This window comes from Pituophis catenifer, unplaced genomic scaffold (genome assembly GCF_029215685.1).
Source record: "Pituophis catenifer annectens isolate HBS135680 unplaced genomic scaffold, rPitCat1.0.hap2 SCAF_3, whole genome shotgun sequence".
NCBI lineage: Eukaryota > Metazoa > Chordata > Lepidosauria > Squamata > Colubridae > Pituophis > Pituophis catenifer.
This window is the reverse complement of record NW_027256883.1, coordinates 122,026,396-122,054,208: the sequence shown is the minus strand read 5'-3', so window position 1 is coordinate 122,054,208 and position 27,813 is coordinate 122,026,396. Positions and strand designations below refer to the sequence as shown.

General features: G+C 36.3%; 1 protein-coding gene across 3 annotated transcripts in view; it reads left to right on the top strand.

Annotated features, from left to right (window-relative positions):
* Positions 1-27,813, top strand: part of KCNT2 (potassium sodium-activated channel subfamily T member 2) — a 239,178-nt gene that overhangs the window by 137,467 nt on the left and 73,898 nt on the right. For all 3 annotated transcript variants that reach the window (XM_070939305.1, XM_070939304.1, XM_070939303.1), the window contains exons 9-13: positions 6,216-6,396; positions 9,356-9,520; positions 10,115-10,251; positions 19,401-19,464; positions 25,488-25,596. In XM_070939305.1, coding sequence (XP_070795406.1) covers positions 6,216-6,396; positions 9,356-9,520; positions 10,115-10,251; positions 19,401-19,464; positions 25,488-25,596 — 656 coding nt within the window. The remainder of the gene's footprint in view (positions 1-6,215; positions 6,397-9,355; positions 9,521-10,114; positions 10,252-19,400; positions 19,465-25,487; positions 25,597-27,813) is intronic.

Genomic DNA, 27,813 nt, shown 5'->3' with positions numbered 1-27,813 from the left:
TCGGATACTAGGTGGCACAAATACTCAGGACCTGGGCCTCCGGCTGATGCTGTGCAACGCCAGGTCCGTGGTAAATAAGGACCCCCTCATTCTCAATCTTATTCAGGAGGGGGGAGTGGACCTGGCGGGTATTACGGAGACCTGGTTGGGACCGGAGGGAGGGGTCTCTCTGGTCAAGATGTGCCCACCGGGCTTCAGAGCATTCCATCAGCCAAGGGCCCAGGGGAGGGGCAGGGTGGTGGTGGTTATTATTAAAGAAGGTCTTGGTCCGAGGGAGACCACTGTGCCACAGATTGCCGGATGTGAATCCCTCTTTGTGAGATGGAGTCATGGGGTTCAGATGGGCTTTTGCTTACGTACCTGGCTCCCTGCCGCGTGGCAACGGCCCTGCCTGAGCTACTCAACATGATAGTCATGGTGGCAGTTGATTCACCTAGGCTTATGGTCATGGGTGATTTCAACTTGCCGTCCATTGGTGAAATGTCTGCAATGGCTCGGGAGTTCATGGCTTCCATGATGGCCATGGACCTGAACCAGTTAGTTCATGGCCCCACTCACAGGGGGGGACACACTCTGGACTTGATTTTTGTCTCTGGCCAGTGGTTGAGTGGTCTTATTATAGGGGATATAGACATGGAACCCTTGTCATGGTCAGATCACTCTCTCCTTCACCTGGACCTTCGAACTGCTACACCCCACTGCAGGGAGGCGGAGCCAAAAAGATGTCCACCCCAGGCGTCTGATGGATCCTGATAGGTTCCAGATGGAGCTTGGGCCATTTCCTGAGGATCTGGCATATGACTCGGCCGAGGACCTGGTGGCTGCCTGGGATCGGGCGGCTGGAGTCGTGCTGGAGTCGTGCCTTTGCGGCTTCTGACCCGGTGCTGATCCCTTGTGGCTCCTTGATTTACCGAGGAGCTGAGGGAGATGAAGTGCCGGAAAAGATGCCTGGAGAGCGGTTGGAGGGCCAGTCTCGCTGAATCTGACTGAACACTGGTAAGGTTGTATATTAAGACCTACCTAGTGGCGATAAAAGCGGCAAAGTTTAATTACTTTTCCGCTCTTATTGCATCATCAGAGAATCATCCGGCCACCCTGTTTAGGGTGACCCGCTCCCTGCTTCATCTGGGAATGCGGGAGGACCCCCTGGAAGGCAGGGCTGAGGATTTCGGACAATATCTGTATGACAAAATCGCTCAGATCCGGGGGGATTTGGACTCTGACTGGGTAGATTCGGGCAGGGTGACGAGGAATAGTCTTGAGAATGTTATCTGGGAAGAGTTTGACTCTGTGACCCCTGATGACGTGGACAGGATTCAGGGAGACTTAGTGTTGCCACATGTTTACTGGACCCATGTTCCTCCTGGTTAGTATTGGCTTCCCGGGAGGTTACACGAGGCTGGCTCCAGGGAATTATCAACGCTTCGTTGAGTGAGGGTCACTTCCCCACAGCCTTGAAAGAGGCGGTGGTGAGGCCTCTCCTCAAGAAGCCTTCCCTGGACCCGGCAGTATTAGCCAACTATTATCCTGTCTCCAACCTTCACTTTGTGGTGAAGGTTGTTGAGAGTGTGGTTGCACGACAGTTTCCGCAGTACCTGAAGGAAACGTCTTATCTAGATCCGTTCCAGTCGGGTTTCAGGCCCGGACACAGCATGGAAACAGCATTGGTCGCGTTGGTAGATGATCTCTGGAGGGCTCGGGACAGAGGTTGCTCCTCTGTTCTGGCCCTGTTAGACCTCTCAGCGGCTTTTGATACCATCGACCATGGCACCGTGTTACGGTGGTTCTTCTCCTTTCTCTCAGACCGGTCGCAGTTTGTGTTGGCAGGAGGGCAGAGGTCGACCTCGAGGCCTCTCATATGTGGAGTGCCTCAGGGGTCGGTCCTCTTGCCCCTCCTGTTCAACATTTATGTGAACCCGCTGGGTGAGATCATCCATGGCTTTGGGGTAAAGTACCATCAGTACGCTGATGACACCCAGTTGTACATCTCCACCCCAGGCCACCCCAACGATGCCCTTGAAGTGATGTCCCAGTGCCTGGAGGCTGTGTGGATCTGGATAGGGAGAAACAGGCTCAAGCTCAACCCTTCCAAGACCGAGTGGCTGTGGTTCCCGGCATCCCGATATAGTCAATTGACTCCATCACTGACTATTGAGGGCTCGCAATCTGGGAGTCCTCCTGGATTCGCAGCTGTCCTTGGAGGAACATCTGACGGCTGTAGCCAGGGGGACTTTTTGTCAGGTTCGCCTGATCTGCCAGTTGCGGCCCTTTCTTGATCAGGATTCCTTGTGCACAGTCACTCATGCCCTCGTCACCTCTTGCCTGGGCTACTGCAACACTCTCTACATGGGGCTCCCCTTGAAGGGCACCCGGAGCCTCCAACTGGTCCAGATTGTGGCTGCGTGGGTAGTTACGGGAGCTGCATGGCACTCCCATACAACACCTCTCCTGCGAGAGCTGCACTGGCTCCCAATGGTCTTCCAGGTGTGCTTCAAGGTGTTGGTTATCACCTTTAAAGTGCTCCATGGCATAGGACCTAGATATCTTCGAGACCGCCTTCTACTACCAACGGCCTCCCATCAACCTGTGCGGTCCCACAGAGAAGACCTCCTCGGGGTGCCATCAGCCAAACAGTGTAGGCTGGTGACCCCAAGGGGGAGGGCCTTCTCTGTGGGGGCACCTACCCTCTGGAACCAGCTGTCCCCAGAGATAAGGAGAATCCAAGACCTTGGTGCCTTCCGCCGTGCCCTTAAAACTTTCTTTTTTGAGCAAGCCGGGCTGGCCTAACACTTTTTAAAATGTTTTTAAATTGGTTTGTCATTGTTTTTAATTATGGGGCCATATATATATATATATATATATATATATATCTTTTTAATTGTATTTTAATGTTTGTAGTTTATGTTTTTACTTTGGCTGTACACCGCCCTGAGTCCTCAGGGAGAAGGGCAGTATATAAATTTGATATAAAATAAAAAAATAAAAATAAATAAAAGATACCAGCTAACAATTTTGATTGTTATACTCTCCCTCTTTTAGGCAAATGTACATTGAAATAAAAATAGTACCAGAATAGGACAACATTGTCTTCCAACTCCATTTTATAGTATCAGAATACCTAAATTTAGATGTATATAGCAGTGCTTTGTTTTGTTGTGCCTGGGTTGCAAATTATTAAATCCATCGATTGATGGACATTAAGTCATGTCACATGAAATGGTTTTTGAAGGGGTTTTTTTTTTTGTTAATTATTGTTTTCACATGCAATGTAGTTGTTCTTAAAATTATGTTTCAGTCCCATTCATATTGTGCCACGTAATTGTATTTTGGAGTTTTGCTTAATAACCATTAGCTTACCTTCTTTTATGCTATAGTTGTTACTCTGTAGTTTTTTGCCTCTTCTTGGGAATTGCAGTCCAAAAAGCTTTAATATTCCTTTGTCATGCTTGTGTTATTTTCCTAATTTATTAAAGCATTAATTTCACAATTCCAAAGAGGGGAAAAACAAGATGAGAAGAAAAAGATGGAAAAAGAAAACGAACATTAAAACATTAGTTTTATTTTTAAAAATATAATAATAATATAAATCTGTATATTGAAATGGCTTTCATTAGTTTAAAATGTTACATCAGTATTAAAATAAATCAAAATTAAAATCAGGTGATTATATTATAAACAAGAAGATCCAAGCAATAACAAAGTAGCAGCCTGGTTCTTTAAAATTTTCTTCCAGAGAAAAAATAGACCTAAGGCTAGAAAAATAGTGAACAGTCACAGTGAAGATTGTCAGAAATGTCCTTTACCTTATACAATTTCTCCAAAATTGTACATTTGAGTCCTTTTAGAATCTCATGAATGTTTGTAGAATGCCTTGAATATTCTTACCAGAACATCTTTCATTGTGTATTAGACTGTAGAACATTCTACAATATTATGTTTTTCCATAATTTTAGACATTTCAAACTAGGAGTGCTGACCATGGAGAATTAAAGGAGATGAAAGAGAAATTGCTATACATTTTGCATCTCACTGTAACTTTTCATGTATCTTTTTAGCTTTGAGATCTTCCATGAATAGTTTTATCTTGGAAGAACAACCTTTTTAAAAATAAGTGCTATTGTTAGGCTACGAATATCTGCAGCTGTAAGGAAATTGCTCTTGAAGTACTATAATGAGGGTGAGAAGAAACATGACAGTCATTTTAAATTTGCCAGTGAGCATTCAGCATTCTGAAATGAACAAATAGAACTTTAGTCAACTCCTGTTCAGGGACTGATCTTCAATGGACTTTGTGAAAAAAAGAATTCCACAATGATAGGACAGCACAGAAAGGTATATTTCTTACATCTAATGAGAATCAAATAAAGAGCTTTTCTCCATCAGCTGTTCAAAAAGGCATGACTCACATGCCCCCCAATATCTTCATCAAACCTCAATTCTATGGTTAACATTATGGAGAGGAAGCCATTTTTTTGACTAAAGCCAGAATTTAGAACAGTTGTTCTAAACATGAGGAAAGTTGCTGTTGTGCCATGATTTCTCCAATTTATGGTTAAACTTTAACCTTACATTCAGGAAATAAATACTTGAAATGTTTTTTTCTTTGCTTGTTTGGTTTTTTGGGGATAAACATGAAGTGCAATTTTTTTTTTTTTACGGGAAGTACTAAAGATAAAAAAACAGCAAACAATGACTCAATATTCCAAAGTTCAGACAGTACATAAGTGAGTACATAAGTGAGTACTCTCCAGTACATAACCATTCACTGATGAGCTAAAGATGAATCTTTCCCTTTCATAACTCCGAGTTCTTCCACATCCTCTTGAAAAAAGTATCAAAGAATAATTCAGATGGAGAAGAGTTTATTAAAGGAAAACAATTTTAATTATCTATGAAAAGCTGTTCTTTTCAGTAATGAGAAATCCCAAGCAGGTTTCCATGCCACAGAGTTCAACGTACTGCATAGGGCCATTTGGGAAATGATCAAGTGGAACATATCCGTTTGTTTTTCCCCCGCATGTGACTGCCTTTGTTATTATAGTGTCAAAAATTTCAATTCCCTTAAGAACTCTTCAAAGGGATTCTAAGTCTGCTCAAGAGAGTTCTTTGAACAAAGCGTGATCTGTGCATTCAATCATAAATCTGTAAAACCTGGCTTCAGAACTCTTTCAGAATATTATTTTCTTTTGGGATTTCACTTTGTTTTTTAATTTCAAGTGGTTGATGCCCAATTTTTTAACCTTACCACTCTTTTTCCCTTAAGTATAATTCTAAAACACATGCACGCACGCATGCACACACACACACACACACACACACACACACACACACACACACACACACACACATATTGTGGGAGTTACATCATGGGATGTTCAGGCAGGGAAACATTGATAGCTTCAGCCATGACCCATTCAAGTTGTGGAAAGATCAATTTGAGTAAAATGACATATCTGTATGGCCAAGAGAAGAAATAGCAGAACACTGAATATAAATGAATATTGTTGAGGTAACTTGCACTGAAGATATCCAAGCTTGTTTTATGTATTGAATCACTTCGTTAAGTTGTGCAATATAGTATAACTACACATTCAAGCTTTTTAGGTTTTATTATCAAGTTTAGATAATAGATAATCAAGTTCAATTTCATTAAATTGACTGTGGATAAGGATAGGATGGAGTGATATATACATGCTTGCATATGCTAACACTGTGTCTCTAAATACTGCTCAAAAGTATTTAGTAATTGAGGCTATCTGTTCAGTATCGTTTAATGCTGTAAAATCTCAGTTCAGTTGTCTTCTGCCTGCTGCTATGATAGCTATTATAGGTCCTATAATAGGAAAGATTATAATTTTAACATTCTTTCCAGAAAGGCAACTTTATGATCATTAAGTGACCATAATGGCTATTTAAGAGACACATTGCTTTCATATGATCTCAAGTTGCTCAGTGTTTTCAAATGAAAAAGTGCATTTTTTTCTCTTGTTACATTCAGTTAATTGGGTCTCATATATATGTCAGTGTTTGAGATCAATGATAACATTGGTTCATTAATTTTGAAACTCACAGACTTTTGTGAAATATAAAACAATACTTTGATTTTTCTTTTACATTAATACAAATGTGTTTATGAGATAATTAATCCCTTGACCAAACAGAATTGTAATGCATCTAGTTACAGATTATTTTTTTTTAACCCATTCTTTCTATAGTATTTGTGGAATTCAACATCTGGAACGAGCAGGAAACAAGCTGACTCTCTTTGACTCCCTCTATTTCTGCATAGTGACATTTTCCACTGTAGGATTTGGGGATGTTACTCCCAAGATCTGGCCTTCCAAATTGCTGGTTGTAATTATGATCTGTGTTGCCCTTGTAGTATTACCAATACAGGTAAAATATTATTTTCTTTATAAAAAAAAACTTAAAATAATAGCATTTTAATTTTGAATATTTTTAATGACTATACTTGTATTTTACATCATCATCTCAAAATCTTCATTTATATATAAAATAATTTCTTTGTTCTCTACTTACAGTAGAGCATTAGTATACTTCACTTAATATAATATAATATAGTATAATATAACTTTAACATTGGGCTCCAGACTTGAACATTAGGCACTATCTAACAAAATGAAATTGAATGGTGAAAAAAGTAAGGTTCTACATTTAGGCAAGAAAAACAAATGCACAAGTACAGTATATGTGGTACCATGCTCAATAGTAGTAACTGTGAGAGGGATCTTGGAATCCTAGTGGACAACCAGTGGCGTAGGAGGCTAATGCCTACTAAGGCAGCATTTAACATCCAGCTGCCTGCAATTACTGCAAGTTCAATTCTCACCAGGCTCAAGGTCGACTCAGCCTTCCATCCTTTCTAAGGTGCGTAAAATGAGAACCCGGTTTGTGGGGGCAATAAGCTGACTTTGTATAAAATATACAAAAGTATGAAGGCTATTGCTTAACGCATTGTAAGCCGCCCTGAGTCTCCAGAGAAGGGCGGCATATAAAAATAAATAAAAATAAAAATAAAAATGAGCCAGCGATGTGCTGCAGCTGGCAAAAAAACCAACACAGTTCTAAGCTGCATAAACAGGAATAGAATCAAGACCATATGAAGTGTTAATACCACTTTATAATGCCTTGGTAAGACCATACTTGGAATACTGCATCCAGTTTTAGTCACCATGATGTAAAAAAGATGTTGAGATTCTAGAAAGAGCATAGAGAAGAGCAACAAAGATGATTAGGGGACTGGAGGCTACAAAATATAAAGAACGGTTGCTGGAATTCGGTATGTCTAGTTTAATGAAAAGAAGGACTAGGGATGACATGATAGCAGTGTTCCACAAAAAAGATGCCACAAAAAAGAGGGAGTCAAGCTATTCTCCAAAGCACCTGAGGGCAGGACAAGAAGCAATGGATGGAAACTAATCAAGGAGAGAAGCAACCTAGAACTAAGGAGAAATCTCCTGACAGTTAGAACAAATCAGTGGAACAACTTGCCTCCAGAAGTTGTGAATGTTCCAACACTAGAATTTTTTAAGAAGAGATAGCCATTTGTCTGAAATGGTATAGGGCTTCCTATCTAAGCAGGGGGATGGACTAGAAGACCTCCAAGGTCCCTTCCAACTCTAATATAATATAATATAATATAATATAATATAATATAATATAATATAATATAATATAATATAATATAATATAATATAATATAATATAATATAATATAATATAATATAATATATATGAAAGTGTGTGGGAGTAAGAGGATTAACAATTTTGCTTTAGGAATAAATTGTAAACTTATATTTAATACTCAGATAACAAATTAGGAAAAAGCATGTTCTTCCCTACTTTAGCTCCTTCAATAAATATTAATTCCTTACACAAGCCTACAATATTATCCACTGTTTCATTGTTTGTTTGTGCCTTTTAAATTTCTCCATCTATGTTATCTTTAGTAAACATTCTACTAAGCTACACTGGTTCATCTACATATGCTTTGCTGTTTTACTATTTAGAAATGAACAAAATGAATTGTTCTATTTCTCTTGTCAAAAACAGCTTCCTTGGTCAGTGATATATTAATTTTCAAATCCATATTCTTCCTTGCAAACTTTATCAGAAATCATTCAGGTTCTAATCAACAATATCACATTATCTCCATGCAAAATTATATACACATGATAATGTTATCTAGTTTGGGTAAATGAAATGTTTGCAAGAAAACCATGAGTTCCGATTGTACCAAGGACCCCTTGTTTCAACCCTGAGCTACAAATACTTTCCTCTATCGGTACATATATATTTACTTCTAATTTTATTAGAAGTAATTTTAATTTTAGACATTTTATCATTACACCAAATCCTTTTTTATTTCTATTTCCAGAACCCCATCTATTTTTGTGGTGTTCAGTAATTTAATTCTTTTGGGTCTGTTTCATGCAGCTTCCTGAATATCTTGCATCTGCCTTCCATTCTAATGGCTCACCATCTAATAATCATTTATGGCTGTGATGTTCTTTTTAAAAAAAAAACCTTGTTTTTTTTACTTTGATTTATTAATAATCAAAGAATTATTATGGAAATACAAGCCACGATTCCTTTTTTAGAGGTTGTCTTCTCTGACACTAAATCTTGACTCTCTCATCAACAAGGGAGTTAAGTCAAAGTGAGTGCACATACAAATTAATAAATTACAGCTAAAATCTTTACAGAAGAACCAAGAAAGCAAACATACTGCTGCCCACACTCAGCTAACTAGAAAATACAGTATGTGTGATATGGTAATACACATTAATATTCAAGTGTGTTTGACTGAAATGTGTACTGCTAGGTTATTCTTTGTTCACTTATTATTTATTCTGCATGTGAGATATTACTGTGAGCCATATTAAATAAAATCACAACAAACAAATATCTAGACCAGAGATGGGGAACAATGGCCCCTTTATGACTTGTGGACTTCAACTCCTAGAATTCCTGAGCTTTTAGGGCTAGGCTCAGTGGTGGGTTGCTTCCGGTTTGGTCCAGTTCTATAGAACCGGTAGTAAAACCGGCGGGAGGTTCCGCCCACCCGCCACAACGTCATCATGGATGATCTGTGCAGAAGCGCAAGTGCGCGCTTCCTCTGCGAACCAGTAGTAAAGGTAAATGGAACCCACCTCTGGCTAGGCTTCTAAAAAACCTAAATGCTGGCTCAGGAATTCCAGGAGTTGAAGTCCACAAGTCATAAAGGGGCCACTGTTCCCCACCATGCTCTAGACAGTTGGACTATATGGTTTTTTAGCATCTCCTTGTTGACTTTTTGAGGCCATATTTCATCTTGAAATTTATTTTATTGCAGTTTGAGCAACTGGCTTATTTGTGGATGGAAAGACAAAAATCAGGTGGAAATTATAGCCGACATAGAGCTCAGACAGAGAAACATGTTGTTTTGTGTGTCAGTTCTCTTAAGATTGACCTGCTTATGGATTTTCTAAATGAATTCTATGCTCATCCTAGACTCCAGGTAAGTCAAGCAGATCAGCATTTATCTCAATTCAGCCAGAAATATTCTCATTTTTAAACATTTTAAATACACATACGACTGAAATCTTAGCAGTATCATGGGTCAAAGACTTATATCTGTTAAATGTAAGTTATTCTAAAATTTAGAAAAGGGCTATAAAACATCCAGCACTTCTTTTTACTAGACTTATGTTGTTTCTTTAGAGCCAATTCTGAGCCTTTTCTAATGATTAATGAGATCTGTGTAGTAGCTACCAAAGCTGACATTTTCTGCTGTTGAACATAGATTCCTTTTCAGCGTGCGTAATGCTTAACATTTTTTGCCAGAGGAAGTGATTTAAACTCATCTCTCCATGAGGCTAAGCATTACAGGTTGATATCTGGCAGAGCAACTTTGGCATCAATATAATCATTATTGAAATAAATAGCAGGAACATTTTTCTTCTTTAGAAATGTTAAAAAATAAATTATCCTTCAACTATCCTTCTCTCAACTCTTAAGTTTTTCCAAATTTTAAATGGAAAATATCCATGAAATATAACCATGTAATATTTCTTCTAGTTCTTTTTGATTCTTACAACGTGCATTTTTATAGGACTACTATGTGGTTATATTGTGTCCCACTGAGATGGATGTTCAGGTTCGAAGAGTGCTTCAAATTCCCATGTGGTCCCAAAGAGTCATCTACTTGCAAGGTTCAGCACTGAAGGATCAAGATCTCCTGAGAGCTAAGTAGGTACCAAACAATGGATAAGGATCTTAAAAGAATATATTGGTTACTTATGATCTTACCATAAAACTAATTCACTAAAAGACCCTTTTTTTCAAATTTCCTGGATATCCCAGAGAACATTTGTTACATGCTTTTAGATATAAACTGTCCAGGGTCACAGAGGGAGATGGGCAGTCCTTAAATTTAACAGATAAATAAACAACTAATGCTAAACAGATATTTAATTAAAAACATTTCTTTGTGTGCTTCTTATCAGCTGTGTTCTTCCTTCCAACTATTTTGGAAATTTACTTCTGAACAGAATTGATCGGCGTTCATATAACTCTGTCTCCAATGCTTCAAGCTATATTTTTATTAAAAGTTTACACTTTCTTTGAAACACCTTGGGGCAAGCATTCATTAAAGTTTCACTATGTTGTTTTCCTTAATCCCATTTTGTGCACCAAGATTTTTTGTCATAACAAAGGAGAGTCTCAATATAAGCTAGTAATTCAGTATCTTTTTTCGATATGGACTCTGCCTTCCTGTCCATTCTCGGACAGTGCCAAATTTATTTATTTATTTTTAAAAAAATAATCTTTATTTACATTTTCCATTAAAAAAAAACAAAAAATAATTTAAAATATTTGAGTCCCTGTGGGACCATGATATGTAGTATGGGCGGATTTGATTCATAGATTTCTCATTTTACTTCATTTATCTGTTTTGTTTATATCCCTCGATTATTTTCATTAAAAAAAAATGGAGGCACAAACGTATTTAATATTTTATTTATTTATTACATTTATATGCCACCCATCTCATAATTTTTCCCCCACAACAGCAACCCTATGAGGTGGTTTATGCTGATAGAGAACATGACTGGTGCAAAATCACCCAGCCAGCTTTCATGCCTAAGAAAGGGCTAGAACTCACAGGCTCATGCTTTTTAACCTGGTAGACCAAATAGGCTCTTTTTGGCATTCATCTCTATTAATTGTGAAGTTATATTTTGATTTTAAAGAATTCTTAAAATCTATGTGAAAGACTTAATCCATGCAGATGGATTAAGCATTTCCATAATTTCATTTCCTTTTAATCTTCAATCATTTTTAGCTTTAACTACACCAAGGGTGTCAAACTCATGGTCCGCAGGCCAGATGGGTCACATGCTGGCCACCCATACCGCTGGTTTAGCGAAGGTGAAAAAAGTCCCGATATGTCACATGATCACAATGTGACGACGTGAGTTTGACACCCCTGACCTATACTATTTGATTTTAACAACAGCCTGGCCACTGCTTTAATATTTATTAATGATTTTAAAAATAAATTATGGAATAATGAAGATAGGAACCCATTTGAAACAAAACCAGCATTGCAATAACCATGTTAAGTATTATTTTATAATTTGTATCACTTAATTCTTATGACTTCCAGGATTTCCAAGTTTAGGAGCTGCAAAATTTCCTGTGGTGCAATCTTCTATATTTTACTCTGAAGTAATCTTCAGTGAAACTTACTCCTAGATATATAGTTATGGGATTGCAGCTGCTTGAGTATATGGGAGTAATACATAATCATTTTGCATAATTAGTTCTTATAAAATAGATGTTTGTTTTCCTATTAAGAATGGATATTTATTTATTTATGAAACCTATTTGATTCCCAACTCCCAATGATTCTTGATTGTTTTTAAAAATGGTGTAGAAAAGAGCCTTGGTGGTGCAGCGAACTAAGTACTGTTAAGTGCTAGCACTTAGCTGCCAGCTGCCTGCAATTAGTGCGAGTTCAAATCTCACCAGGCTCAAGGTTGACTCAGCCTTCCATCCTTTCGAGGTAGGTAAATTGAGGATGCAGATTGTGGGGGCAATAAGCCAGCTTTGTATAGAACAACACCACTTGGGGGGGCCAAAAGTCCTAATAAGCAGGTATATACATAAAAGTATGCAGGCTATTGCTATAATGCACTGTAAGCCGCCCTGAGTCTACGGAGAAGAGAGGCATATAAATTGGATTAATAATAAATAATAAAAATAATAATAATACAGGAATACAAATTTTCAAAAGAAATAATACAGGTAGTCCTAAATTTACAACCATTTATTTAGTGACCATTTGAAGTTACAATGACACTGAAAAATGTGATTTACGGCTGTTTTTCACACTTACTACTGTTGCAACATCCCCATGATCACATGATCTAAATTTGAGCTCATGACAACTAGCATGTATTTTTGATAATTGCACTGTTTTGGGATCATGTCATCACCATGTGTGATTTTCCCAGCTGACTTCCAACAAGCAATGGCGGAAGCCAGATTCATTAATAACCACATGATTTACTTAACAACTTCAGTAATTCACTTAACTGTGATAAAAAAAATCATAAAATGTAGCAAAACACATTTAACTGCTTTGGTTAGCAATGGAAATTGTGGGCTGAATTGTGGTTGCAAGTCAAGGACTACCTGTATTATATGCCATTTAATGAATAAATCATTAAATAAGAAATAAAAAAATTCAAAACATTTCCAATTTTAAATGTAAATTAGGGGATCTGTCCCTGCCTGTTTATTAGTGATTGCGATAATTTATTTTCAATCACTAATAAACATGCATGGATTGATACCCTATTTTGCTAAAAAGAATCTTGTGATTTTCTCTGAGTTAGATAGTAAATGTGATTTTTTTTAAAACTGTCATTTAAACATACCTGCAGTATTATTTAGCCTTAGTAAATTCAAAGCAAAGCAACCATTAAAATGTATATTTCTCCTTACAAATTATGTAATTGAATGTACTTTTATCATTTTTAAACACTATAGGAAGCAGTTTAAAAGACCATTTTTAAGAAACACAGCATAAATGTAGGAATTTAATAGACCATATTGTAAGAAATGTAGTAGTAGTTGCTAAGCAGCAGTGAGCTTCTCTCTTTTTATAATGAGCATCTTATAATCACATTCTCTAATAATCTTTCTAGTAAATGAAGTGTTTAGTATGTTTTGGCTATACTAACTTAAAAAATAAAACACTGAGTTTTTTTGTTCCTCAGCATCTCAGTTTGTATACTCTTCTTTTTTAACCCCTTTGAAAAACAAGGTATATAAGGGACTCAAGTTCATCTTTTGTTAAAATAACACCATGATAATTTTAAATCATATATTTCCTTTTTGTCAAGTAAAGGAGGTAATTTCGTGTTTGATAATTCCATAGAAAAGAGCAATAAAAAGGCAGAGAGCTGCTTCAGATTCAACATAATTGAGCTGGAGGAAATGCTGTTAACTTTGCCACCACAGGTTATGATGATTTTTTGCTTTATATTTTAATGAGGGGATAACTGGTGGATGAAACAAGGTAGGATAACCCCGCAGTCTTAAAGATTTGCAAAATTACCTGTCCCTGAGGGTATCTGCCTGTGATATGTTCCACATCCCCTCTATTAAACAGTCTTATCTGGGGGACCTAGGATACATGTCTTTTCGATAGAAGTGCCTGCCTAATGGCCTGCCTTGAGATTGGAGGCATCTTCTTAGCCTTTTGGAAAGCTATGAAGACTTGGCTCATCCTCTAGTTGCTGGGCTGGCATTGGGGTTGAACCCAGCATACGTGTATTTTGAGATTGGATTATTATGGCTCCTTGGCAAGAGTGTGATAGTTGTTTTTTTAAAAAACGGATGAACTTTTTAAAAATATATTTGTAGTGATTTTTTTTGGTTGTTAGTTAGCCAGGGTTAATATAATAGAATTCTTTATTGGCCAAGTGTGATTGGACACACAAGGAATTTTTCTTGGTGCATACACTCTCGAAGTACATAAAAGAAAAGATACATTCGTCAAGAATCATAAGGTACAACGCTTAATGATAGTAATAGGGAAACAGACAATGTAAATCTTAAGGATACCAGCAACAAGGTTACAGTCATACAGTCATAAGCGGGAGGAGATGGGTGATAAGAATGATGAGAAGATTAATAGTAATGCAGACTTAGTAACTAGTTTTACAGTGTTGAGGGAAATATTTGTTTAGCAAAGAGATGGCATTCAGGAAAAAACTGTTCTTGTGTCTAGTTGTTTTGGTGTGCAGTGCTCTATAGCGTTGTTTTGAGGGTAGGAGTTGAAACAGTTTATGTCCAGGATGCGAGGGGTCTGTAAATATTTTCACAGCCCTCTTTTTGACTCATGCAGTATACAGGTCCTTAATGAAAGGCAGGTTGGTAGCAATTGTTTTTTCTGCAATTTTAATTATCCATTAAAGTTTGTGTCTGTCTTTTTGGGTTGAGGAACCAAACCAGACAGTTATAGAGGTGCAGATGACAGACTCAATAGTTCCTCTGTAGAACTGTATCAGCAGCTCTTTGGGCAGTTTGAGCTTTCTGAGTTGGCGCAGAAAGAACATTCTTTGTTGTGCTTTTTTGATGACGTTTTTGATGTTGGGTGTCCATTTTAGGTCGTGAGATATGGTAGAACCTAGAAATTTGAAGGTCTCTACTGTTGATACTGTGTTGTCTACTGTGTGTGAGATGGTTGGCATATAAATCTTATGAAGTTTGGATGTACCTTTTTGTACATCCAAGTTAGTAAGTTACTAACTTACTGTAGTGCCATAGAAACCACTTTTAAAAGCTTTTAGAAATGAGACTGACATATGAAAGATTATCAGAAGCTTTACTGAAATTGAGAGTTTATATTCACAGCATTTCTTTTGTCCACTAAAGAAATAACCTTGTCAAAGAAAGAAATAAGGTCTGTCTCATGCTCTATATTTTTGATGAAACCATGTTGACTTTTAGCAATCCCTACATTGTCTTCAAGATGGTTATAAGTGGCCTGCTTTATTATCTGCTCTAACATCTTTCCAGGTATTGATGGTGAGCCTCATTGGTCTATAATTCCTGGGATTGTTTCTCTTGAGTACACTTTAAAAAATATGTCCCTTTGCTTCTCTTCAGTTCTCCAGAATTACTCAAAGATTATTGAAAAGGGTCTTTAGCTGGGTTGGCTCACTTCTTACTCGAAATAGACAAATCTTAACAGATGATCACAAGAAAACAGATAACCACAACTTCTACTTCTGTTTTTACATTCAAAGGATATAAAATCTTGAATAGCATACACTGGGATTAAATATAATAAAGGAAGGTACAATTCAGTAAGGATGTCTTTAAATTCCCTAGAAAAATATCTTAGAATATTAAAGAAATAAGGCAGAGATGACTATTGTGAAAACATACCTTAAGACCAGGAAACGGAAGCTGTGAGAAAGAAGCTAATACTGACTTGTTCCTAATTCATTAAGAGTATAAGATGGTAGGCGGGAAAAACTCAGCCTTTCAAGATTCTGTTCAAATTGATCAATATCAATAAAATGTAGTCTTCACGTGGCTTACCTTGAGGGGTTGACAACATCTCCTAAATTTTCTTTCTCATTGATATTGTTTGAAATTGCACTATTCTTAACTTCATTTTAAGAAATCCCAGCTGGTTACAGCAGCATGTTTGGCTTTAAGTGTTTCTCCCTGTGACATTTTCTCTATTTTATTTTATTTTATTCAAATTGTTCTTTCTGTTAGCCATGGTTTATTTTTTACTAGGTCTTTTGTTAAAAAATTTTTAACAACATGGTTACTTGCACCAAAAGTTCTTTCAGATTTAATATCTTCAGTCAGCTCTTCTTATTAGTAAGGACCAAATCCAAGATAGCAGATGCTCTGTTTACTTAACAGAGTCTGTTTGAAGGAGAAAATTATTACCAATACAATCAAATATTCTGACTTGTTTATGGCAAAATTAGTCTCCCAATAAATGACAGGGTAGTTGAAGTATCCCCATCACACCTGTTTTGGGGTTTTTTTGAGGATTCCTTTATCTGTTTTAATTTGATTTATTTGGTGGTCTGTAGTAAATTCTTAACAAGTGAGTTCTTCTGTTACATCATCCTTTTATCTTAACCTAAGTGGTTTCCACATCAGATCAGTGGACTTCTGTTCATAGAGGTTAATATATAAATCTATGACAAATTTTCGTGTGTTGCCCTTTACTTTGAAGCTAGCTTACCCATTAAAAATTTATTCCACTGCTGGAACTCATCCTACTATGTTTCTATAATCCCTATTATGTTATACTTGTCTTGATACCATGATCCATCTGATTTTGCCTGTTACCCATTTTGTGTGCAGTATATAGCAACATTTAAGATAATGGGTTAGACTTCCTATGTTCAGTCCCCTTTTTCTTTAATGCCTTTATTTCCTTTATTTTTTGGTTAAACTAGTAATTTCCAGAACCCTTTGCCTTACTCCATTATTCAGTCCTTTACTTGCCAATTGTCCTGAAACTCCTACCCCTTGTACTGTAGTTTAAATAAATAAAAAGCCTCTGGATTTCTGTAATGGCCCTAAATATAGTTCTGAGTAAAGAACAGAACACAGCGAGAAGGCTGGTAAATGTGCTTTCTATAATTCTTCATTGAAACGACCAAAGTGGCTCCAAGACAGCTCATGTACCAACTTTATTTTTATTTATTTATTTTATTTTTATTTGATTTATATGCTGCCCTTCTCCGGAGACTCAGGGCGACTTACAGTGCGTTAAGCAATAGCCTTCATACTTTTGTATATTTATACAAAGTCAGCTTATTGCCCCCACAAACTTTACCTACCTTAGAAAGGATGGAAGGCTGAGTCAACTTTGAGCCTGGTGAGATTCGATCTTACTTTAATTGCAGACAGCTGGTGTTAAATTACAGTGCTTCTGTCTGTTGAGCTAAACCAGGCTCCTGGTTCAAGTGATAATAAATAATTTTACAGTTTTTTGTAATGTAGAATTAAGTATTTGTAAATCAATTTAAATCTGGTTCATGTATCTGTTGTTAAGGTATAATATATACAGTAAGTTGCCATGAGGGAGGGAGGGAAGGAAGGAAGGTAGGCGGGTAGGTAGGTTGGTTTATGGATTTGTTCCAAATCAACAATATTAACAAATCATTTCTGTTCAATGGAACAAGCATTGTATACTATAACTTTTTTCAAAAAGTGACTTTACACATATTTCTTATGTGTCATTGCATATGAATGCAAATCTTGTTTTCATGTCTCAAAATCTGGAATGCTGTTACATACAGGTGAAACTCGAAAAATTAGAATATTGTGCAAAAGTTCATTTATTTCAGTAATGCAACTTAAAAGGTGAAACTAATATATGAGATAGACTCATTACATGCAAAGTGAGATAGTTCAAGCCTTGATTTGTCATAATTTTTATGATTATGGCTTACAGCTCATGAAAACCCCAAATTCACAATCTCAGAAAATTAGAATATTGTGAAAAGGTTCAATATTCTAGGGTCAAAGTGTACCACTCTAATCAGCTAATTAAGCCATAACACCTGCAAAGGGTTCCTGAGCCTTTAAATGGTCTCTCAGTCTGGTTCAGTAGGAATCACAATCATGGGAAAGACTGCTGACCTGACAGTTGTGCAGAAAACCATCATTGACACCCTCCATAAGGAGGGAAAGCCTCAAAAGGTAATTGCAAAAGAAGTTGGATGTTCCCAAAGTGCTGTATCAAAGCACATTAATAGAAAGTTATGTGGAAGGGAAAAGTGTGGAAGAAAAAGGTGCACAAGCAGCAGGGATGATTGCAGCCTGGAGAGGATTGTCAGGAAAGGCCATTCAAAAGTGTTGGGGACTTTCACAAGGAGTGGACAGAGGCTGGAGTCAGTGCATCAAGAGCCACCATACACAGACGGATCCTGGACATGGGCTTCAAATGTCGTATTCCTCGTCAAGCCGCTCCTGAACAACAAACAACGTCAGAAGTGTCTTATCTGGGCTAAAGAAAAAAAGAACTGGTCTGTTGCTCAGTGGTCCAAAGTCCACTTTTCTGATGCAAGCAACTTTTGCATCTCATTTGGAAACCAAGGACCCAGAGTCTGGAGGAAGAATGGAGAGGCACACACTGCAAGATGCTTGAAGTCCAGTGTGAAGTTTCCACAGTCTGTGTTTATTTGGGGAGCTATGTCATGTTGGTGTTGGTCCACTGTGCTTCATTAAGTCCAGGGTCAACGCAGCTGTCTACCAGGAGATTTTGGAGCACTTCATGCTGCTTTCCGCAGACGAGCTTTATGGGGATGCTGACTTCATTTTCCAGCAGGACTTGGCACCTGCCCACACTGCCAAAAGTACCAAAACCTGGTTCAATGACCATGGGATTACTGTGCTTGATTGGCCAGCAAACTCACCTGACCTGAACCCCATAGAGAATCTATAGGGCATTGCCAAGAGAAAGATGAGAGACATGAGACCAAACAACGCAGAAGAGCTGAAGGCCGCTATTGAAGCATCCTGGTCTTCCATAACACCTCAGCAGTGCCACAGGCTGATAGCATCCATGCCACACCGCATTGAGGCAGTAATTGATGCAAAAGGGGCCCAAACCAAGTACTGAGTACATATGCATGCTTATACTTTTCAGAGGTACGATATTGTTCTATGTACAATCCTTGTTTTATTGATTTCATGTAATATTCTAATTTTCTGAGATTGTGAATTTGGGGTTTTCATGAGCTGTAAGCCATAATCATCAAAATTATGACAAATCAAGTCTTGAACTATCTCGCTTTGCATGTAATGAGTCTATCTCGTATATTAGTTTCACCTTTTAAGTTGCATTACTGAAATAAATGAACTTTTGCACGATATTCTAATTTTTCGAGTTTCATCTGTACATTACAAACTTAGCTGATGGAATCCACATTGTGATATGCAGAATAGATGAGTTTAAAATATATTCTGGTTGACAAAAATACCATTGCAGGGAATAGCCCCAATTTTGCTTCCTTTTTTTTTTTTTTAGTTGATGCACATCATATCACATGGTCTAATATAGGAATTTTACTCTGATCTAGAATGAGAAAAATACAGCTGTATAATTTCTGTTTAAATTTGATGCCTTATTTTTATATTTATGTAATGTATTTTTAAAAGAAGTATATATTTTGTTTAATATGATTTACTTTCTCTTTAAAAAGTGAAAAAAAATTTTTTTTTAATTTGGCCTAAAGTTTACATTTAAAGCAAGCACTTATTTAAACTATCTTTAGAAGTTTCCTGGGTATGTTAAAAGCAGTTTCCTAATTTTCCCCCCTAAACTTTCTGATTTTTAGAATGGATAATGCGGAGGCCTGTTTTATTTTAAGCAGCCGTTGTGAAGTGGACAGAACTGCAGCGGTAGGTTCCAAATATATCTATATCTGCATTTACAGATTTGTTTTATATGTGTATTTTTATCTTTTTATGGTTAAGTTAATTGGTCAGAAATAAAAGAGGTATGTGGTTGCTATGAATCGACATTGATTAGACAGCACATAATCAATGTAGAGTTTTGTGGGTTTTTTGAACTGATATGTTTATATATTCTGTTGAGTCTTCTATATATATATAAAGACATATATTATTAAAATGTATATTAAGTCCTCTTAAAATATGATAAATGAACCTATATTAGTATCGTGACTTCATACAGTCAATTTTACAATAAAATGATTAGAATAGTAATTGCTCTCTTATAAGCAGACTATTTTTAAAACTAGACTTCCGAGTTTAATACCCTCATATTGTGAAACAATTCCATCAAAGGCAGTAGAATAGCTAAATCACTCAAGGAAGATCTAAGTAATAGTCATTACTTATCCTTATTCTAAGTTAGCTTTTTTTTTCTCTTCCTCTTTTTTTTTAACCTTCAGGAAATATTTTACATATTGTTTTATCTGTTCAGTCACATATTGCAGAAAAAATTGAATCATATAGTTTATTATATATATATAATTAAATACAATCAGGAAGCTGTGAGTTCGATCCTAGGTAGAGGCAGAGAGAGAGGAGGGGGGGAGAGGGAGAGAGAACTATATAAGAGAACACTTTATATAGATCAGATTTAACATATATTCTGACCTGAATGACAACACGGTCTAGTGTTTTCTGTAGTATGAATAAATATTAATAGCACTATTTAAGGAGTTTCTTAGGCTTGTCCTACCATTATTCTAAGTGAGAAGCTCTTAATAAATTTCCAGAGGATCCTAGATTTCTTTAACACATAGTTTATTCAAGCTATATTTACAGTATGTTTTTGAAAGCCATGTTTCATTTCAACCTGGGAATTCTGGATGTTCTGCTTGCTTACCACATTTCACATTCTGCTGGTTAGCTTAGGTTTTCAGATTCATCTATCTCAGGGTTTCTGGCAACATGGTTGCTTGGTAGGAAATATTTGCTCTTCTAATTCCTTGCATATTCCAAATGGTGTCTAATGTTCAGAATGTGGGAAGAATGAATGACTGGTTCTTATTTTGCTTATCCTGATATATAATGTTGACAACCTTACCTACATTATACATACAGAGAAAAAAAAAAGCAAGACATTAAAAATACCTTGCCATTCTTTCTGCAAGATTGAAGCCATTATACTGAAATTAAAAACAATGTTTAATTTGTGGGCACCGTAGCTACCACATTCCTTTTTAATTATCTAAGTGCTATTTTGGGGGCAGTCTTTAGGAAACCCTCTAGACTTTCTGATCAGAATCAGATAGAGAAAAGAACTGGGATGGATTTCACAATTCTGCTTTACTTGAATTTCATACATTAGGAGTACATGTAGGAGTACCAGGCCTATGTTCTTGTCCATTGTATCCACAGTAACATATGTATGATTTATGTGCCAGTGGTAATTGCTGTAGGAGTTGGGTAATTTTACATAGGAAGGAAGACTGGCTTATACCACATTTGTCAAAAGAAAGATTATAAGACCAGATTTTGCTGTATCACTGGAGCCAAATATCATTTTTGTATCTTTTTTCCCCCCTATAACCAGTGCCTATGGGGAAGGGCCTTGTCGTGGCGGCACTGCTTGTACTAACGCTTCCCCCTTTTTATGGTATTATATTTAGTATATTTATATATTAATCAAATTTATATAGTCACCCATATCACCGGAGGCAACTTTATGAGGTGCACAACAATGTTGCAAAATATGTCACTTCTGCACTTCAGTCCAGAAAATGTAACTTCAGCTAAATTGCTGGTCATAAATTATATCTTTCTCCCCTAGCTTTCGTTTGATTCTTCTGAGTCTCACTTGATTGCACACAGAAAAAATAAACCAAAAGGAAAATATGTGGTTGCATAAAACTCCATGCCGATTGAAACCTATTTATTTCCACTATTTGGAAAGAAATAAAAATATTAGTGGTAAAATGACACTATATGGTCACTGATAACTGAGACAAAGCATAAGGCTCACAGTAGATTTATCATCAAATTACTGTGATTTGCTTTCTAATCTATCAAAGCCCTGTATCTTTCATCAACTGCACTGTTGTTTAACTGCTGCTTTTAGCTGTTTTTCCATTTGATTGCTATTAGTTTTATATCTATCATTTTTTGCTTTTATTACTTTATCATAATCTATCCTGACAGTTTTATTTAAGGGGAGCATGAACATTCATGTTTTAAAGAACTCATTTAGTTCTCCACAATAACATGTCTAAATTCTCAGTGTTTTTCCTACATCAAGAAGCTGGGTATTAGAATTTAGGCTATATGAAAACAGTGCCAGTGATGGTGGCAATAATGATGATGTTAATGATTTATACAAAATAACAAAGCTGTATTTATATAATATGCATTCTGCTGATCAGAAACACAGAGAGAACTAGGTAGAAATTTTGCACACATGACTATGATTTCAAAGAGAATAGTTGTATTTCCAGTTTATTTCCAAATTATGTATAGTGAGAATTATTATCGTATCATAAAAAGTAAATCAAATAATTTGCAAAGAGGTAACTATTAATCATTTAGAGGAGAAAGAGAAAGAATTGTGAAATCTTAAACACTAATTTTATTATTGCATATATTTTCATGGATCATCTAATCATCATCTGATGAATAAATGCCTACGAGAGAGATTTTATAACTGATAGTTTGGGATGGTTGGTGAGATTTGGGATTGCTCTATTTTTACAACAACACATTTTTGTTTCCTGAAAAGAGAAATCATCATTTCATTTAGGACTAAGTATCTGCAACCTCCTTCCCCTCCCAAAAGCAACAACATCAGTAATAATTCATTGATTAACTTGACTGAAATAAGGCCATCTTCCTTGTAACATTTTTAAACTTCCCTTTAAAACAGAATTATTCAAAATGCATCAAGAGCATAAATAAAACATACAGGATTGATTTGTCCTTATTTTTAAAGATCTTTTCCTCTCCCAAACTATTTTAGTTCCAGGATTTTATTTACAATATACTTTTGTACGACAGATATTAACAAATGAATAAAAAACACAGAGAATTGAAAATTAGCTAAATAGGAATCTTAGATATGACCCAATCAAGATGGTTTTATAAAAGCAAAGTTTAATGTGTAGTTTTATATCATGTAATACTGTTTTAAATTTAAAATAAATTAAAGTTATTGGGATAGCTGTTTTCTAGCCAATCAAATTGTTGGTCCATGTAGGCTATTGCAGACTATTTGCAGATTTTCAAGATTTCAGGAGAAATACTGGATATTAATCCAGTAAAAGTCTGTGTGACTGTAAGTGTAATACTTTTTTTCCTGAACATTCAGAAATTAGGTCAGCTCTGTATTGTCAGGGATGAACCATAAATTTGTCCAGACAAGTTGTCTGGAAAGAATTCCATCTTAAATCAATTAGAATAAAATGACGTTAATGTCTACTTTCACAGGAGTCTGTCCATATAAGCTGTGATTAGATAGAGAACACACTTTGATTTTTTAGCAATTGTACTTTAGCTTGATGTATTTATCATAATCTTCAGGCTATCAGGCAAAAGGTATAAAGTAGGGAAGTAAGATTAGTAAGATCCAGGGATTTAAGCTTCAAACAATAAAAATGGTATAGAAGTAATTCAGACCCAACATAACACTACATTGGTAGTAAGTATCTCATTGTAGATCAGTTGCTCTCAATATTAGGTGAGAAGGACAACAAGAAATGGTCTGGAGAAGTTAAAAGTCAGCTGTCACAGAGACTGGTCAGTGTTCAATTTCAAGCATCATTTATTGAAGCTCAGCAAGGAAATTACAATATAAAGCCCACCTGCTAAAACTGTTTTGAAAACATCCCCCTCTGATTGTTTATTATTCTTTAGCATTCTCAGCTGAGAACAGAAATTTACCAATCAATTGAATTCATGCCTGAAGAGTTCAAAAACCTGAAATTTAGCCATGCTATGTTGCTTTTAATTCTAAGCCAAAATACTTCATCTTACTTCTGTTGGAATAATGCCTTTAATTTAAAAATATTAATTGTCCTTAACTTTTCAAATGATTTTTTTCTTTCTTTATCAGACCATAGAAGCCTTTCTTATCTGCTGACATCCACAATATAAATGAATTATACTATTCTCTTTCTCTCTTTTCTTACCCAAGCAACTTTATGACTAGACAATCCATTTCATTTCCTAGCATCATTAGTTTCTGTAAATTATTCTGTCTTGTAATTTTTAGAAGACAATTAAAAATATAAAAAGACTGATATAGAGCTCAAAAGAACAATGTTGTAGAATTTAGAAGCATTTTGAAAAGGAACATTTTAATGTGCTGAAATTTTGTGATTTTCTAATAGAACTTTTCAGTCAAGCTCTTTATGTTTGCTAAGAGCAACTGGTTGTAAAGTACTGAAATGAAAGTGAAGATCTTAAAAAAATAAAATACAATGAATTAATTGATCTATTATTCTGTTGATAATTCTTCCAACAATTTCCATTTGTGTATATTTGCATCTGTGAAAATTTTCTGTTAAAACTGTTTTGATTCCAAATACTTAACAATCTGCTTTCCTTATGCATGTATATGTAAATCTCCCTCTCCCTCTCCCTCCCTCCCTCCCTCTCTCCCCCAAACAATAATCTTTTCCTCAGGTCAACTGCTTAATTATATCTATTCATTCTTCTGAGCCTTGTTTATGTAAATTTGTAGCAACTAGTTGTTAAGTTCTTAAGGTCAGTGATATAAGGCTCTAAGCATTCTGAATGAGTAGCAGAAAAAAATTCTCTTCCTTTTTGTCCAGAAAAATTATCTATGCTAGAGATGCATTTCCTCGAATTATAATCATTAGCAAACTTTCCACAAAGGAATGTTTCCTTGCACATGAAAAAATATTCTGAGGTTTTCAAATGGATAGGGTAGGGTAGGGTAGAGTGGGATGGGATGGGATGGGATGGGATGGGATGGAATAGGATAATAGAGTTCGGGAACAAGCCTTTGATTTCTCACTTTCATTGGATGTAACAATACTGTTTATTATATGGCAGTATATAGAAATTGCAGAAAATTATTGGCCAGATGTCTGCTGCATATATGGTTTTGTCATTGCTATTGGGATTCTTATTTTTATGAAAACTGTTTAACTAGTAATGCAGTCCAATTTCTCTTCAAAGATGTCATAATAAAACAGGTAATATTTTGAGATAGTCTCAGAGGTGCTTTTTTCAAGAGGCAACTGGACTTTCTGCTTTTTCTTTGAAGATATTTTGCTTATCATCAGAACTGAAGAAGCTTCTTGGATGAGAAGCAAAACGTCTTCAAAAAAAAAACCCAGAAAGCCCAGTTGCTTCTTGAAAAAATCACTTTTGGGACAAAAGTCTGAGAATCTCCATAGACATTGTGATATAGTGTAGTCTTATGCAATGGGATCTACAAGCCAGTGGCTCCCAGTTCAAATTGTGTACTATCTAAAAGTGCCCATGTAGAGATGATAATGTTCAAAAATGCATTATATAAGTTAAATAGAGATTTTAAAAAGAATATTTGCATTGGTAAGATATCCTGTTTTGAAATTGCTTTGGAAACATTCATGATCTACCTGAGCTCCAGAAGCTCAGACTGTAAATCACATTAAAGTCATTTAAGGGAAAATCTGGTCTGAATCATTTTGTGTTATTTTTAACAGCAATATTTACTTATGAATTCTGCTATAATTGGCACAAAAGTATGGGATATTCTTATGTTTGAAAAATAGTTTAAAGTATAGAAACTAGAAGCTAAAAGACTTGTTTCTTGCAAAGCATGTGTCAAATAAAGGGTTTTGTTTTGTTTAGTTTTTTGCTTTTTTAATAGCACATTGTCAGCTATACATGAGCATTTATATTCATTAATATAGTCAATTTTGTATTTTTGTCTTAAACATTCTGATGTGCTGTCTTGTATTTTATTCTAGGACCATCAAACCATTTTAAGAGCTTGGGCAGTTAAAGATTTTGCTCCAAATTGTCCATTGTATGTTCAGATACTGAAGCCTGAAAATAAGTTTCATATTAAATTTGCAGGTAAGTCTGATAGCTTATTGATTCTTGTTGAGATGTAGAATTGGATAATTCTTTCTGTTCTCATCAATGCCATTTAATGTTTTCTGCAATAAGAATGGTGTGGGCAACATTCAGGCCAATTGTGGCCCACAAGACTTAATTTATTCCCCAGCATTCATAGATCACTCTACTCAAACTCAGTAAAACAAACAAACAAACAAACTCACTGAATCTCATAGTGCATTTTGTTTTGTTTTAATTCAAAGTTACCCTTAAACTCTTAAGGCCCCACAAATGGCCCGAAACTGATTATTAGAATCAGTAATTTCTATTAGCTGAAATCCTGTTTCATTTGAAGATACTGCAAAAAGAGGACACCTATCAGAAATAAAGAAGGCCATCAGCAGAACCCTAACCTAGCCAGATACCAGTGCAAAGTTAGGTCAGGCAGAAGATGGTTTTTAATCACTTCTAACTCAGAAAATCCAGGGAGAGCTCCAAAGAAATATCTTCCCCTTTCTGTGCTGCAGGAAGCTTGAATTCATCACAAAAAAAATCAACCTACCAAATGTCAGCTGTGGGCTTTGCCATTTTAGGTTTTTAGAACAAAGTTGCAGGTAACCATTATCACATTTGTTTGGAAAATGCAGTTTAGACAGGTAGCCCTGCCATCTAGCCCCACCGCCTAGAACGGGTTAAAAATGGGGCACACAGAGGTCAAAAATGGGGCGCAAGGAGTGGAGCTAGGCAGCAGCGGTGATGGACAGTGGCAATCCCTGCAGCCTGGAACAGCTGATAGACAGTATTCTGGTAGGCAGATCCAACCACCAATCAGCTGCTCGTGCTAAATCAGGCTGTGCTGAAGCTGATCAGGCTGTTTGCAGTTTGTTGCAAGGAGGCAAATTGCTGGGAGGCAGAGGCCAAAGGGTGGGGACCGGTGGGTTGGTGGGGCTTCGGCAACATTTGCTGTATAAGATGCACAGACATTTCTACCCACTTTTTTGGGGGAAGTGCGTCTTATACACCAAAAAATACGGTAAATGGACTCCACGATTCCATAGAGCCTGATGGCAAACCAAGTGTGAATGGCCTTCTAAGAAGAGTTTGGGCCAATCTAATTTTAGGTGGAATGATGCAAATACTTGAGTTGGGTTTTTTTTCCCCCATTCATTCAATTTGTCCCATTGTGTTTAGAGTAACACACACATATGCACATCAAAACAAGACTTCAAACAGGCTCACTTAATTTCCTACCTCAATACTTGGGAACAGGAGGAAAGCCAAGTTATTAATGCAGCACAAAAGCCATAATGGTCAGAAAAAATCTGGTACTTGGTGTTGCACAGAGCAGATAAAGCAAAAGACACATTTCCTGGTTCACATCAAATGGCATTATTTAATCAAGGGGTCTAAAACCATGCCAAGTTTGTCTGAACATGTGGGACAAGCAGAAATAATTGAAGACAGGAAATTCTGCAAATAATTCAGCCCTGTGCCATGAAAGGTTTTGTATATGGCAAGCAGCCCCTTGAATTGCACCCAGAAAACTATTGATAATGTAGTCAGCACAGTAGAGCAGTGCTCATTATCCTGAGAAAGAGTCTTAACAAGAACATTGGGTCGACCAGAGGTCGAAGTATATAACTGATTATTATCAGTGTATGGATGATATCTGACCCTGTGGTGTTGGATGATCTCACTGGATACACAACCTTTTTAAGATCAGATGGGACCACCTGCTCTTGGAGAATGAATTTGCAACTGCCTGAACAATGTGAATCACACATTGTTTCTTTGAAAGTCTTGACTGAACAGGAGGTTCATGCCTGAAATAAAACCAAGTTCCACCAACAAGAAATGCAGTGATAAATTTGCACGTAGACCATGCCAGTTAGAATGCAGATAGGTGCTCACATAATTAATCATTTGAGCAAAGCAAGGAAATGCATGTTTTGTAGTGGGGAAAAAATTAGGCTATAAACAAATGACTTCCCACTTGTATAGAAACATTTTTTATTCATTTAGTATGAAAACACCTAACTGTATAATACCATGATACAGTCCGTGCAAAATTTATGATTTAATGTAAGCCTTCCAAAGAACTCTATTAATAATTAACAAATTTATGATACTGATTTTATGATTAATATTACTAGAATATTTAGAAAAAAATTGATGAATCATCAATAGACTTACAAAATAATTTTGATTTCTCCAAGCACAGTTTGAAAACTACTT